Source organism: Melanerpes formicivorus, unplaced genomic scaffold (assembly GCF_026170545.1).
Source record: "Melanerpes formicivorus ecotype bairdi unplaced genomic scaffold, bMelFor1.0.p_v2 SCAF_9, whole genome shotgun sequence".
NCBI classification, from domain to species: domain Eukaryota; kingdom Metazoa; phylum Chordata; class Aves; order Piciformes; family Picidae; genus Melanerpes; species Melanerpes formicivorus.
In genome coordinates, this window is record NW_027142361.1 from 17,997,597 (window position 1) to 18,012,755 (window position 15,159).

At 45.1% G+C, this 15,159-nt stretch overlaps 1 protein-coding gene across 2 annotated transcripts in view; it reads right to left on the reverse strand.

Annotated features, from left to right (window-relative positions):
• The window catches only part of KIF13B (kinesin family member 13B), a 230,241-nt gene that overhangs the window by 34,361 nt on the left and 180,721 nt on the right, over positions 1 to 15,159 (reverse strand). For both annotated transcript variants that reach the window (XM_068143211.1, XM_068143210.1), the window contains exons 29-33: positions 13,411 to 13,466; positions 7,706 to 7,830; positions 6,402 to 6,578; positions 2,452 to 2,544; positions 864 to 1,016 (exon numbers count right to left, since the gene is read on the reverse strand). In XM_068143211.1, coding sequence (XP_067999312.1) covers positions 864 to 1,016; positions 2,452 to 2,544; positions 6,402 to 6,578; positions 7,706 to 7,830; positions 13,411 to 13,466 — 604 coding nt within the window. The remainder of the gene's footprint in view (positions 1 to 863; positions 1,017 to 2,451; positions 2,545 to 6,401; positions 6,579 to 7,705; positions 7,831 to 13,410; positions 13,467 to 15,159) is intronic.

Consider the following 15,159-nt stretch of genomic DNA (forward strand, 5'->3'; position numbering starts at 1 on the left):
ATAGTTTTGATTATACAAGAAAACTTTCTAAACAACGCTATTGCACAGGCTCTTGTCTGTGAAATCTACTGTGATCTAAACCTTGCATATAACACATCTAGTATATTGATGGCTGGCACATGAAGGATTTTTCATCTAGTTCCGATTCTAGGAGATTACTGTTACAGATGCAAAAACTCAAACACTCCCTTTCCTAGTTCAGATCCTATTTCAATCCCTTAAACTAATTATACACAACAGGGAACTTGCTTCCAATACTTGGAGCGCATCACACTTCACCATTAATTTATAGTGGGCAGGTACAATACTCCAGCTTGTTTTGCATAACTTTCTTTTGTGCTTCCATAATTTATATCCAGAAGAACAATTCTCAATAAACACTCCTCTCTCCTCTCTTTTTCCTGGTAAACAGATCGAGTTACAGTACTTAAGATTAACCCAATCAATGCCTTACTGATTGACAGAACAGGTTTGGTTACTTCAAGGCAGAAAATGGGCAAAATAACAAGAATCCTACTAAAAACATCAGAAACTATTACTAAAGCCCACGCTTTTGCCACACAACTACTTTTTCTGAACCATAAATCAGCAATAAAGGATCTTTAAAACCAAGCATGGATCCCTTAATAGTGCATTTAATATAAAGCTTCCACTCTCATCCATATTGCAGTGAGAATCTCTCTGTGAAGAGACTTGCTCCTTTGGATGTTTGCCACATGCACATTTTGTAAGGATGAGGTATACACTAAAGTGTTGGGTTTGGTTTGTTAGCCATTGTATGCACTTATGAGAACATCTGCATTGCCATGCACTGTTCTCAGGAAGCAAATTCTCTGCTGTTTGATACAGCCTTAAACCCAGACCTGGCGCAAGCGATCCAAGGTGAGAATGTTCTCCATGGCCAGCATGCTCCGCAAGTACTTCTCGATATAGGCTTCAGAGTCAGCTGAAGCTGCATCTTCCACATTTGCTGCCATTCTGGCCAGTGCCTCCCGCTCTTCAGCTCCTTGAGCATCCTAGGAAGATGAAAAGAAGCAACAAAATCACATAATGGTGGGGGTTGGACAGGACTCTCTGAGATCATCTAGTCCAACACACCTGCAAAAGCAGGGATGCCTAGAGTAGGCTGAAGAATTTCCTTCTATGAAGAAAGGCTGAAAGAGTTGGGCTTGTGCAGCCTGGAGAAAAGAAGCTTCCATGGGATACCTTATTGTGATCTTTTAGTCCTTAAAAGAGGGAAGATTTAGATTGGATAGAAGGAAGAGGGTGGTGAAACATGGTCACAGGTTGCCCAAAGAGGTGGTAGATGTCCCATACCTGGAAACATTCAGCTGAGGTCGACTGGGGCTCTGAGCAACCTGATCTAATTTATAATGTCCCTGCTGACTGCAAGGGGTGTGGACTAGATGAGCTCAGAAGGTCACCAAAATAATTCTGTGATTCTATGAAGTTGCCAGGGATCACATTCAGGCAGGTTTGGAACCTCTCTAGAGAAGGAGACTCCACAACCTCTCTGGGCAGCATGTTCCATCCTTTCAAAATAAAAGTAAAAATCTCCCACTTCAGCCCTGAAAAAGTCACATTTTTAAAACATGCAGGAAAGATTCAACAATGTTTTCCCTTATGCTTGGGGCAGCTTCTTGTTGGAGACTTCTAAACACAAGCCTTGTTACATTGAAAGAATTCGTGCCATGCCAATTGCATGGGAGCTTCTACCACTGTCACAGACATCTCAATCTCCACATGGTTGGTTGGTTTTGAGAGTCAACCGTGAGACATTGCCACTGATAAGACAAAGGGCGGCATTTTTAATTAAAAAGTGCTCAGATGCATTGGGGATGTTACCTATCCTGTGAGGAAAACACAATTTCAAGTGATTTGAAAAAAAAACAACCAACCAAAAAAACCCCCACCAGAACACTGCTTGAGAAGCACTTCAACACAGTGCTAGATACAGCAGAACGTAAAAGACAGAGTCAGGCAGCAATCAGACTTCTGGTTCTTCATGTGTTAATGTTTTTACAAGTGTTGTGATACAGCATCTGTTTGGAAGGAGAGGATTAGCATCTAGCTAGGAACATGCTCAGGAATCAAGAGTTGCATAAAGACATAACTCAGAAACAGCCAATTTGTTATTTTTTACATATTCTCATGTACCCTACATTAGGCACTTCACATACACATCTTTACTCCCCCTTTTTTCTCTCTCTCTAAATTGTTTCTTCAAGGACCTGAACAAATGGATGCTCTCTCAACAAAATACATAATGACACTGATCAGGCACAGGTTGCTGCTAAGTCACAGCATGTAAAGGGAATATGCTTAATCTTTTATAAGAACCATAGTTTATGCTTGCAGCAGCAAGAGCCAGCATGCTCAAAATAGGGGGAAAAAAAAATCAGGAAGTTAAAGGCTCTTAGCCAACTTCAGAGACTCTGATTTCTTATTCACCTCTGGAATATTTGAGACTATCTCAAAAGTGACACCGCAGCCAGGAATGGAACTTCGGTGAGACATTCTCCGGAGGAAACTCTGTGCAAAGCCCTGGGGGGAAGCAAAAAACCAAGGCAATTATTTCTTGCTTTAAGGAAAACATGGTTTAACATACTTCCACTGAAATAAATAGAGTTTACAGTGAAAGAAGTCCAAACCCCAAAAGACTAGCCAATACATATGTAAGACTCACAGATTTGAACTGGGAGGCAAACAATTTGCTTGTATTTTAGACACAGAGAATTAACTCCCTTCACTTCAAGGTGACTGCTTATCCAGCACACAAAGCATTTGCTGGTTCTAGAGGTGGAGGGTTTTATTTTTTTTGCTAGAGCCTTAGGTGACTTGTCTTGAATATTGACAAGTACAGACACTAAATTCTTGACCAAAGAGATCGTTATGAAGAATGATTCAAGGGGCATGGTCATTGTTTATGCTGACTTGGTGCCTTGCAGGGTTAAGAACTGGACTGGTGAATTAATGCAGAGATGAGTCATTCAAAGATGCTTCTGAGACAAACACCCAGCAAAGGTTATTGACAGGGATTTTTAGAAACCTAGCAGAAAGGCAAAGATTCCATGTTGAATTAAAGTAAAAACCATCATTGACTAAAACCACAGAAAACAGAACTGAAGAAGACTTAACACAATTGTAATTACTGGCTCACTCCATTTACCTATTGAATACGCTCTTCCCTTCTAAATGACCAAAAATTTGCTGTTCCCATTCAGAGGAAAAGATTTTGCTTGATTGAAGCACCAGGAACTGCAGTCCTTCTATTCCTAGCACTAAAATCAGTTTAAAATTGCCTACAAGGTTTCTGGGTGTGACCACACCTCTTTTGCTCTTGCTTCAGATTTTAACTACAGATGTACAACCAGAATAACAATTCGGGCTTTCTGCTGTGTCACTACCACTGCTAGGGGAAGCTGGATTCTGAGACAACACTGAACAAATTCTTCCTCTTGCTCAAGAATCAGATATTTTTCAGGACACAATGCAGCAAATGGAATGACTACCTTCTGCTTTCCATTTACCATCCTGCCCTCACCTACACATTATCATAAGAGCACAAGCCACTTGGAAAATGTAAAAGACCAAGAGTTTTTAACTTTGATAAATTACACCATCGGACCTCTGCTCCAACTGTTCCTGGTTTATCTCTAAATATCTGGATGCATAAAAAGAAATTGTTAGAACTAAAGGGGTTGGGCTTGATCTCTACAGGTCACTTCCAATCCCTAACATTCTGTGATTCTGTAATATGTTAACAGTATCACAGTATCACGAAGGTTGGAAGAGACCTCAAGGATCATCGAGTCCAACCCGTCACGACAGACCCCATGACTAGAACATGGCACCAAGTGCCACATCCAATCTCCTCTTGAACACCTCCAGGGACGGTGACTCCACCACCTCCCCGGGCAGCCCATTCCAATGACCAATGACTCTCCTGGTGAAGAACTTTCTCCTCACCTCAAGCCTAAACTTCCCCTGGTGCAGCTTGAGACTGTGTCCTCTTGTTCTGGTGCTGGTTGCCTGGGAGAAGAGACCAACCCCTTCCTGGCTACAACCACCTTTCAGGTAGTTGTAGAGGGCAATGAGGCCACCCCTGAGCCTCCTCTTCTCCAGGCTAAACAATCCCAGCTCCCTCAGCCTCTCCTCATAGGGCTTGTGCTCAAGGCCTCTCACCAGCCTTGTTGCCCTTCTCTGGACACATTCAAGTGTCTCGATGTCCTTCTTAAACTGAGGGGCCCAGAACTGGACACAGTACTCAAGGTGCGGCCTAACCAAAGCAGAGTACAGGGGCACAATGACTTCTCTGCTCCTGCTGGCCACACTATTCCTAATGCAGGGCAGGATGCCATTGGCCTTCTTGGCCACCTGGGCACATTGCTGGCTCATGTTTAGGCATCTGTCAATCAGTACCCCCAGGTCCCTCTCCATTTGGCAGCTCTCCAGCCACTCTGACCCCAGCCTGTAGCTCTGCATGGGGTTGCTGTGGCCAAAGTGCAGCACCCGGCACTTGGACTGTTTGAATGACATCTCGTTGGACTCTGCCCATCTGTCCAGTCAGTCGAGGTCCCTCTGCAGAGCCTTTCTACCCTCTAACTGACTAACATCTGCTCCTAACTTGGTGTCATCTGCAAATTTGCTGATGACTGACTCAATCCCCTCATCCAGATCATCAATGAAGATGTTAAAGAGGATGGGGCCCAGCACTGATCCCTGGGGGACGCCACTGGTGACTGGCCACCAGCTGGATGTGGCACCATTCACCACCACTCTCTGGGCTCGGCCCTCCAGCCAGTTCCTAACCCAGCACAGAGTGTTGTGGTCCAAGCCACGAGCTGACAGCTTAGACAGCAGTTTGCTGTGGGGGACGGTATCAAAGGCCTGCCGGACCCCCCCTACCAGGAGTCCTCCCGACCCGCAAAAGCACAAAAGGAAGGCAAAAAGCCAAGCAGAAAACTCACAAATCAAGCGGAGCGGTCCCGAGCACCGGGTCGGATCGGCTCCTGAACCAAAATGCTATAGGAGTAGGGAAACACACCAGTTTCTTTTGATGCACAGTTTTTGCCAAACAGGAACTCCAAGCTCATAAGAAGTCAACCCTTTCTACTTTTTCCAGTGACTGGAGATAAAGCACTTTGTAGTTAATCCAAATAACACCAAACCTCTCATACCTAAATGGCTTTGAGCCTTAGAAAATAAGCTGCATTATCATCCACACTATAAAAGACACCATCAAAATCACTTGGTAGCCTCAAGTCTCCATGCATGCCATTACGAGTCATGACAGCAGCATAGTGCACAAACCACAGCCTTCCCCTCTTTGAGCAGTGGTGAACATTCAGCCACATCCAGCTGGCGGCCAGTCACTAGTGGTGTGCCCCAAGGATCAGTGCTGGGCCCTGTGCTCTTTAACATCTTTATTGATGATCTGGATGAGGGCATTGAGTCCATCATCAGTAAATTTGCTGACGACACCAAGCTGGGGGCAGGAGTTGATCTGCTGGAGGGTAGAGAGGCTCTGCAGAGGGACCTCGACAGGCTGGACAGATGGGCAGAGTCCAACGGCATGAGATTTAACACATCCAAGTGCTGGGTTCTGCACATTGGCCACAACAACCCCATGCAGTGCTACAGGCTGGGGTCAGAGCAGCTGGAGAGCAGCCAGGTAGAGAGGGACCTTGGGGTACTGGTCGATGGCAGGCTGAACATGAACCTGCAGTGTGCCCAGGCAGCCAAGAGGGCCAATGGCATCCTGGCCTGCATTAAGAACAGTGTGGCCAGCAGGAGCAGGGAGATCATTCTGCCCCTGTATACTGCACTGGTTAGGCCGCACCTCGAGTCCTGTGTCCAGTTCTGGGCCCCTCAGTTTAGGAAGGATGTTGACTTGCTGGAACGAGTCCAGAGAAGGGCAACGAAGTTAGTGAGGGGCTTGGAACACAAGCCCTATGAGGAAAGACTGAGGGAGCTGGGGTTGCTTAGCCTGGAGAGAAGGAGACTCAGGGGTGACCTTATTGCTCTCTACAACTACCTGAAGGGAGGTTGTAGACAGGCAGATCTTGGTCTCTTCTCCCAGGCAGCCAGTAGCAGAACAAGAGGACACAGTCTCAGGCTGCGCCAGGGGGGGTTCAGGTTGGATGTTAGGAAGAAGTTCTATACAGAGTGATTGCCCATTGGAATGGGCTGCCCGGGGAGGTGGTGGAGTCACCATCATTGGAGGTCTTCAGGAGGAGACTTGATGGGGTGCTTGGTGCCATGGTTTAGTTGTTTAGGTGGGTTGGATTGGTTGATGGGTTGGACGTGATGATCTTGAAGGTCTCTTCCAACCTGTTTTGGTCTATTCTATTCTATTCTATAGGGGAGAGTGAAAATGTGAAGGATTATAGCAGAGTTACCTGTCTACCATAGACATTCACGCAAATGCGTTTGCGTAGCACTAGCTGCATTTCTGCAGGGTGGCTGAGCTGGACAATGGCTCTCACAATCAGGTAAACCCTTTCATCTGCTGCTGTTCCTTTACTGAGCTGGATACAGTCATGGACTGTGGAATCCCATGAGGCTTCTGCTTTCACCTGCAAAGGAAAAAAATGTATCCTCTAATAAGCATAATTAGGTGTATAATTAAGTGTAATTAATTAAGCATAATTAACAAAAATACATAATACATACATTTTGAGAGTCAGCTTCTCCATTTCACCTTCCTATGAAGAAAAATCCCTGCTCTTTAGAAGAGGCCATTTAAAAATCAAGATTAGTTTGCCAAATGAAGATGTTGGGATTAAAAATGCCAACTTGCTCAAACTCTGGAATGTTTCCCCTTGAAAACAGGATCTTTGAATACCCAGGATCATTGCAAATCAATCATAGAATATGCAGAACTACAGGACCATTTGGCCTAATTTAAAATAAATCAGAGAGCAGCAGAGATTGCAGTGAAAATCTTCCCTCACACCCATAAACTCTCCTATCTGTATTTGAGGAAGAATTTTGCTAAAACATTTCTAGCAGTACAGCAAAAGCTGGAATTTCTCTTTTTGAATGTTAAAATAAAAACATTACTGAAGATTTAAATGGTTTATCTTCAAGCCAAAAGAAAACTGGCCTGGCAGCCATCTTTCTAGGCTTTAAAACCAAAAAAGAAAAAAAAAAAACCCTACCAAAACCATCAGAAATAAAGTTCTTCTAGAAACAGAAAAATAAGTTTCAGAGCAAAAAGCAAAATTTGAAAGTTAAAAAAAAGTAACAATCAGAGATCCTGAACCTAGCAAAAAATTATAAACCAACAATTGTGAAGTCGTAAAACCATGATCTGTGTGGCAAAATGGAGTCTAATGAATGTCACAATCCAGAGGTAAATGTGTTATCCACAGCAACTGCTAAGATTGGGTTGTCAGCTGGGAGGTTCAATGCTCTAATTTGCTCAAGGGTTTTGGTTTGGTGGTGGGTTTTTTTAATGCAAAATCAGACTCTCAAGCTTTTGTAATGCCTGGATTTAAATTAAGGCAGATCTCTGAGTTTTACTGTTTAAATCATGGTTATTCTCCTAGCATATATTCCACAAATGCAAAGTCAGTAACATAAGGACAAGTGTTTTACCCTTTGTATGCCATCTCTGATGCATTGTTTTCACATCTGAATACATAAAGAGAACAAGTGAAAGACTCCTCAGTGAAATATACCAGTCTGCATCTCTGCTTACCTCACTGTCATGATGCTTCACAATCTGCAGTTCAAAGAATTCCTCCTCCTCTTCTGCAATAAGTGTAGCATCCCATCCACCTGCTTCTGGGTCATCAAGGTTATCTTGAGAACTGAAGTCATCAGCTAGAAACAAAAGTGGATGCAGAAGGTGAGGGGACACAAAGCAATTATCCTTTTTAGAAACACCTGAGAAATGATTAATTCACATTTTCATCACTAATTCCTCATCCTGGATACTTACACTTTACCTACAAAAAAAGAGGAAAAAAAACAAGCTCCCCACATTGTTCCACCTAAGAAAGAATCCCATTTCTATGCAGAAAATATGCACAAGGATTTGGGAGCACACTCAAGAGTGCCTTATAATGTCCTCTACTGTGTAGTCATCTTCTCAAGTCATAAACATCCCCTCCTAGTCGTCAGTTATGCTTGCAGTAGTACTGCTCAGTCATACCAAGTACATTGCTCATTTGGCATTAGATAGGTGTTGTGGAGGGGTTTTGTTGTTTTTTGCTTGGTTGGTTCGTTGTTTTTTTTTAAATGAAGATGCTGGTTGAACAAGTAAAAATACAGTAATTATAGATCATGATTAAACAAACCCTTAATGTGGTTTTTGAGAAGAAGCTCAACCTGTTCTTGCTCCAATCACTCACCACGAATGAATGGGGTGCTAGCTCCTCTCTGAAGCCAAATTTGACTTATCAATGTGCTTTTTGAGGTGACCAAACCATAAATGTAAACAGTACTGCAGCAAACACAGGGAGAATGTCACCTCCTCACTCTCACACAATGATTCTAATCCAAGTGTTAACTTTCTTTTAAATATATTAAGGAGGATTTGGCCAACTGACTAAGAAATGTTGACTCCCTGGACTACTCTGGGGTGGCTACAACTTCCCATTGTTGGTAGAAGTATCTGAAAACACATTGTTAGAAGTGGATCTTATAGAATGATGGAATCACAGAATGGTTTGGGTTAGAAGGGATCTCTTAAGGTCATCCAGTCCAACCTTCCTGCAGTCAGCAGAGACTTGAGGTGAGGAGGAAGTTCTTCACCAAGCGAGTCATTCGGCATTGGAACGGGTTGCCCAGGGAGATGGTTGAGTCATCGACCCTGGAGGCATTCAAGGGGAGATTGGACGTGGCACTTGGTGCCATGGTCTAGTCATGGGGTCTGTGTTGATAGGTTGGACTCGATGATCCTCGAGGTCCTTTCCAACCTAAGTGATACTGTGATACTGTGATACTGTGATCTTCAACTACACAAGGTTGCTCAGAGCTCCATCCAACCTGACCTGGAACATTTTCAGGGATGGGGCATCTACTACCTCTCTGGGCAACCTGTGATGGTGTTTCTCCACCCCCAGTGTAAAAATCTCTTCTATCTAGTCTGAATCTCCCCTCTTTTAGCATAAAACCACCATCCTTTGTCCTGTTGCAACAGACCCTGCTAAAAAGTTTGTCCATATCTTTCCTATAGGTCCCCTTTAACTATTGAAAGGCCACAAGAAGGTCTTCTTGGAGCCTTCTCTAGGCTGAACAACCTTAACACTCCCAGCCTGTCTTCATTTCAGGTGTTCTATCCCTCTGATCATTTCTGTGTCACTCCTCTGGACCCGCTCCAACAGGTCCATGATTTCACTGTGCTGAGAACCCTGGATCTGGACACAGCACTGCACGTGGGGTCTCACCAGAGAAGAACAGAGGGTCAGAATCCCTTCCCTTGACCTGCTGGCCACACTGCTTTGAATGCAGCCCAGGATATGGTTGGCTATCTTGTATTTGGATGGATTGAAACACACATTGTTTAACAAAACCGATAGAATCATACTCTGTAAGGCTAACATGAACTTACCATGGTGTATTTTTTTGATATGTAGATGTTATTCCCACTGACTTGACATTTTCTTCTAAGTGATCAGTAAAGCAATGACAGGATATAGCATCAGTGCTATATCCTTGTGAGACTTCAGAAAGAACATGGCCAACAATAATTTTTCCTTTACACTGACTTTTGCTCTTCATTCCTTAAGGTGTACTCATATTCATAGTATCAGAGTATCATAGTATCATTCAGGGTTGGAAGGGACCACAAGGATCATCTAGTTCCAACCCCCCGGCCATGGGCAGGGACACCCCACACTAGATCAGGCTGGCCAGAGCCTTGTCCAGCCTGATCTTAAACACCTCCAGGGACGGGGCCTCGACCACCTCCCTGGACAACCCATTCCAGGGTTTCACCACTCTCATGGTGAAGAACCTCCTCCACACATCTAGCCTGAATCTCCCCACCTCCAGCTCCATCCCATTCCCCCTAGTCCTATCACTACCTGAGATCCTGAGAAGTCCTTCCCCAGCCTTCCTCTAGGCCCCCTTCAGATACTGGAAGGCCACAATTAGGTCACCTCAGAGCCTTCTCTTCTGCAGACTGAACAGCCCCAACTCCTTCAGTCTGTCCTCATAGGAGAGGTGCTCCAGCCCTCTGATCATCCTTGTGGCCCTTCTCTGGACACGTTCCAGCACCTCCACATCCCTCTTGTAATAGGGGCTCCAGAACTGGACACAGTACTCCAGGTGGGGTCTCACCAGGGCTGAGTAGAGGGGGAGGATCACCTCCCTCGACCTGCTAGCCACACTTCTCCTGATGCAGCCCAGCATCTGATTGGCTTTGCGGGCTGCAAGTGCACATTGAGAGCTCATGTTGAGCTTCTTGTCCACCAGCACCCCCAAGTCTCTCTCCTCAGGGCTGCCTTCCAGCCAGTTACTGCCCAGCCTGTATTTGTGCCTGGGATTGCCTCGACCCAGATGCAGGACCCTGCACTTGCTCTTATTGAACTTCATGAGGTTGGCTTGTGCCCACCTCTCCAGCCTGTCAAGGTCCCTCTGGATGGCCTCCCTTCCCTCCAGCGTGTCTGCTGCACCACACAGCTTGGTGTCATCAGCAAACTTGCTGAGGGTGCACACAATGCCACTGTCCATGTCTCCCACAAAGATGTTGAACGAGACAGGTCCCAGGACCGATCCCTGAGGGACTCCGCTTGTCACTGGCCTCCACTGGGACATGGACCCATTGACAGCCACTCTTTGGGTGCGGCCATCAAGCCAGTTCCTTATCCATCTAGTGGTCCACCCATCAAACCCATGTGTCACCAGTTTGGAGACCAGGATGTGGTGCGGGACAGTGTCGAAGGCTTTGCTCAGGTCCAGGTAAACGACATCAGTTGCTCGCCCCTCATCTATTAATTTTGTCACCTGCTCATAGAAGGCAACCAGGTTGGTCAGGCAGGATTTGCCCTTGGCAAAGCCATGCTGACTGTTCCCAATCACCTCTTCACTATTCTTTTGAGCGAGTAGTGACTCCAGGAGGATCTGCTCCATGATCTTTCCAGGCACAGAGGTGAGACTGACTGGCCTGTAGTTCCCTGGTTCCTCCCTCTTACCCTTTTTGAAGATGGGGGCAATGTTTCCCCTTTTCCAGTCTGTGGGGACTTCACCAGATTGCCATGACTTTTGAAATATAATAGAGAGGGGTTTAGCAACCTCATCTGCCAGTTCTCTCAGTACCCGTGGCTGTATCCTGTCGAGTCCCATGGACTTGAACACTTTCAGGTTCTTCAGATGATCACGAACCTGATCTTCACTTACAATGGGCAGTTCTTCCTCCCCGTCCCTGGCATTGTCTTCCATAACATCAGGAGTGTGGCTAGAGGCCCTTGCAGTGAAGACTGAGGTAAAGAAGTTATTAAGTACCTTAGCCTTTTCCTCATCACTTGTGACCATGTCACCATTTTTCTTTCTGAGGGGGCCCACACCTTCCCTAGCCTTCTTCTTCCCATTAATATACCTGTAGAAGTTCTTAGTGTTCCCTTTAATCTCCCTTGCTAGATTCAATTCAAACTCTGCTTTGGCTTTCCTAACCAGGACTCTTGCTGCTCGGGCAGCTTCCTTATATACCCCCTCTTCTACCTGTCCTTCTCTCCACTTCCTGTAGAGTTTCCTTTTAAGTAATAGTGTGTCCAGTAACTCCTTGCCCATCCAGGCAGGCCTCCTAGCATTCTTACCTGCTTTTCTCTTTGTTGGTATACAGAGCTGCTGGACACAGAGGAGGTGGTCCTTGAATACTGACCAGCTGTCCTGGGTCCCTCTTCCCTCCAGGGCTTTGTCCCACAACACTTTGGCTATCAGATCCCTGAAGTGATCAAAATCTGCACGCCTAAAGTCTAGGGTCGTAAGCTTGGAATACTTCCTCCTGATTGCCCTGAGGATATTAAATTCAACTGCTTCATGGTCACTGCAGCCAAGGCCGTCTCTGAGCCTCACATTGCTTACCAGCCCTTCCCTGTTGGTGAGAACAAGGTCCAGCATAGCACCATTTCTTGTTGGTTCCTCTACCATCTGGAGGAGGAAGTTGTCTTCTATGCAGTCCAGGAACATCCTGGATTGTTGGTGCCTTGCTGTGTTGTCCCTCCAGCAGATGTCCGGGTGGTTGAAATCACCCATGAGGACCAGGGCTTGTGACCTGGAAGCCGCTTCTATTTGCCTGTGGAGGGCCTCATCTGCTTGGATCTGCTGGTCAGGTGGCCTGTAGGAGACCCCCATAGTAATATCTCCTTCCCCTGTCCTGCCTTTAATTTTAACCCATACGCTCTCAACTAGCTCATCATCCCTCCCCAGTTGGAGCTCCACTGATTCCAACTGGCTATTGACATAGAGGGCAACACCTCCTCCTCTCCTTCCCTGCCTATCCTTCCTAAAGAGTTTATACCCATCTATCCCTATATTCCAGTCATGGGATTCATCCCACCAAGTTTCAGTAACAGCCACTATGTCGTGGCATCCCAGCAGCACAGTGGCCCTTAACTCATCCTGTTTGTTGCCCAAGCTGCGCGCATTCGCATAGAAGCACTTCAGCTGGGCTGGCCCTGTCCTCCTCTTGTGCCAAATCCCCTCGGTTTCCACAGAATGTCCTGGTGGATCATTCGTGGCTTGCCTCAGGGTAGCAAGTTGAGAGCCCTTACCAGCTCTCCTTCTCTCTACTGCTGGTGAGCTGCCCCTCTGTTTGTCACTGGCCAGCAGGAGACTATTAACCCCTTCCCCCTTCAAATCTAGTTTAAAGCCCTATCAATGAGCCCTGCCAATTCCTGCCCCAGGATTCTTATCCCCCTCTGGGACAAGTGTGTCCCATGAGTTGTTTTCAGCTCTGGTGCCTTGAAAACCAATCCATGATTGTGGAACCCAAAGCCCTGTTGATGGCACCAGCCCCTGAGCCATGAATTGATCTGTCGGCCCTTCCTCAGTGTTTCCTCATCCATTGCTGACGTTAGAGGGATAGCAGAGAATACGACTTGAGCTCCTGATCCCTTTAGCATTTGCCCTAAGGTTCTGAAGTCTTTTTTAATAGATTGTGAGCCTCTCATTGTTATATTGTCACTGCCCACCTGAAAGACCAGAAGTGGGTATTTTAATACTTTAATTATTAAATACCTGCAAAACACTGGGATTATTAAAACCTATGGTTCCCTCCATATATAATGTGTATTTTGAGACATTAAACAGTGTTTCAGTGAAAAATGTGCATTGATCAAATTAATCAAATTGCCATTACAGGTATTTCTTCACTTTATTAGCTTGTTTAAATTCCACAGTGTCAGTGGTTGTATAAATTTTATTTCAAAGTGCTCTGTCATTTTAAGAACCACTTACCATTCAAGTCAAGGAAAATAACAGGAATGTGAGTTTCCATACCAGGCACAGGAGTCCTAAAACACAAGACAGGAACAATGGTGGCATTTAAACTAGTGCAGCTTTACTCAGAACTCATCTTATGATACAAGTCCACAGCACATTACAGTCAGTACAGCTTTATTTTAATTTACTGCTGCAGATTCCAGGAGACTCAACTCAATTGCTATTTTTTCATACCAGCTCTCTTAAAATTATTATATTCTTCAAACTCTGCTTTCAGAAATGTTATCTCCCTCTAAAATACTATTAGCAAAATGAAGTTTACTTACTCTGACACACACTTTTATTAGGTGCAGATCCCTCTGCATTACTGACAGCAGTGAAGACAGCAGAGTGAGAATCAGAAAATGCAGTGTCAGAGTTTTTAAACTAACATTGATGCTGCCACACTACAAAGCTACTACTCTTTCTTATAAAACACACAAATTTAAGAGTCAAAGTTGCCCTTTAAGGTGTCTTTCATATCATGGAAGAAGGGGTTCTGTTTTTAAAATTAATTGTTCAGTGGCCAAGCTACACAAGGTTAATTAGGTATTAAAAATGTAACATGAAGCATGAAAGACTTTAAGGCTCCTTCTTGCAATCTGAGCTGTAAAAATGGGTTGTAGCCATCTTTCCCAAACTGAGAGGAGTGGCTGACACACCATCAGGCTGTGCTGCCATTCAGCAAGATCTGCACAAGCTAGAGAGCTGGGCAGAGGGGAACCTCATGAAGTTCAACAAGGACAAGTGCAGGGTCCTGAACCTGGGGAGGAATAACCCTTGCACCAGTACAGGTTAGTGGTTGACCTGCTGGACAGCAGCTCTGCAGAGAAGGACCTGGGATGTGTTTCCAACATGTATTTGCTGGTTTTTCTGTTTTGTTTCACAAGTACCAGCTTTACCAAACTTCACCCTTAAAACTCCATGACACACCATTCCATCAATAAACACTGTCAGAGACTTGGCAGGAAAAAAAAAAGCTGAAAACAACTGAAGACAAGAGGTTTGGAGTAAAAACACTTTGCTTTCTTATCTACAGTTGTTACTCACAGCTGCTACAGTATGGCAATCTCAGTCTAGTGTAGTTTATTATTTTTAAGGTTCATATGCAACACTTGCTGCCTACACAGTCTTTGTGCACAAACCAGGAGCACAACAAAATGCTCCTGTAGATGCAGTTTTATTATGACAGAGCAATCTTTTAAGTGCATGAACTAGGTAATTATCATATTAGATAATTTTTTTAAATGGTAGGTGCAGTGGTAATAAATATTGATTCAGTTTCTTCAGAAGGTCATAATTATACTGGGATCAATAATAGAGAAGGGCAACAAAGTTGGTGAGGGGCTTGGAACACAAGCCCTATGAGGAGAGGCTGAGGGAGCTGGGGCTGCTTAGCCTGGAGAAGAGGAGACTCAGGGGTGACCTCATTGCTCTCTACAACTACCTGAAGGGGGGTTGTAGACAGGCAGAGGTTGGTCTCTTCTCCCAGGCAGCCAGTACCAGAACAAGAGGACACAGTCTCAGGCTGCGCCAGGGGAAGTTCAGGCTGGAGGTCAGGAGGAAGTTTTACACAGAAAGAGTGATTGCCCATTGGAATGGGCTGCCCGGGGAGGTGGTGGAATCGCCATCACTGGAGATGTTCAGGAGGAGACTTGACAGGGTGCTTGGTTGCATGGGTTAGTTGATTAGGTGGTGTTGGATGATAGGTTGGACGCAATGATC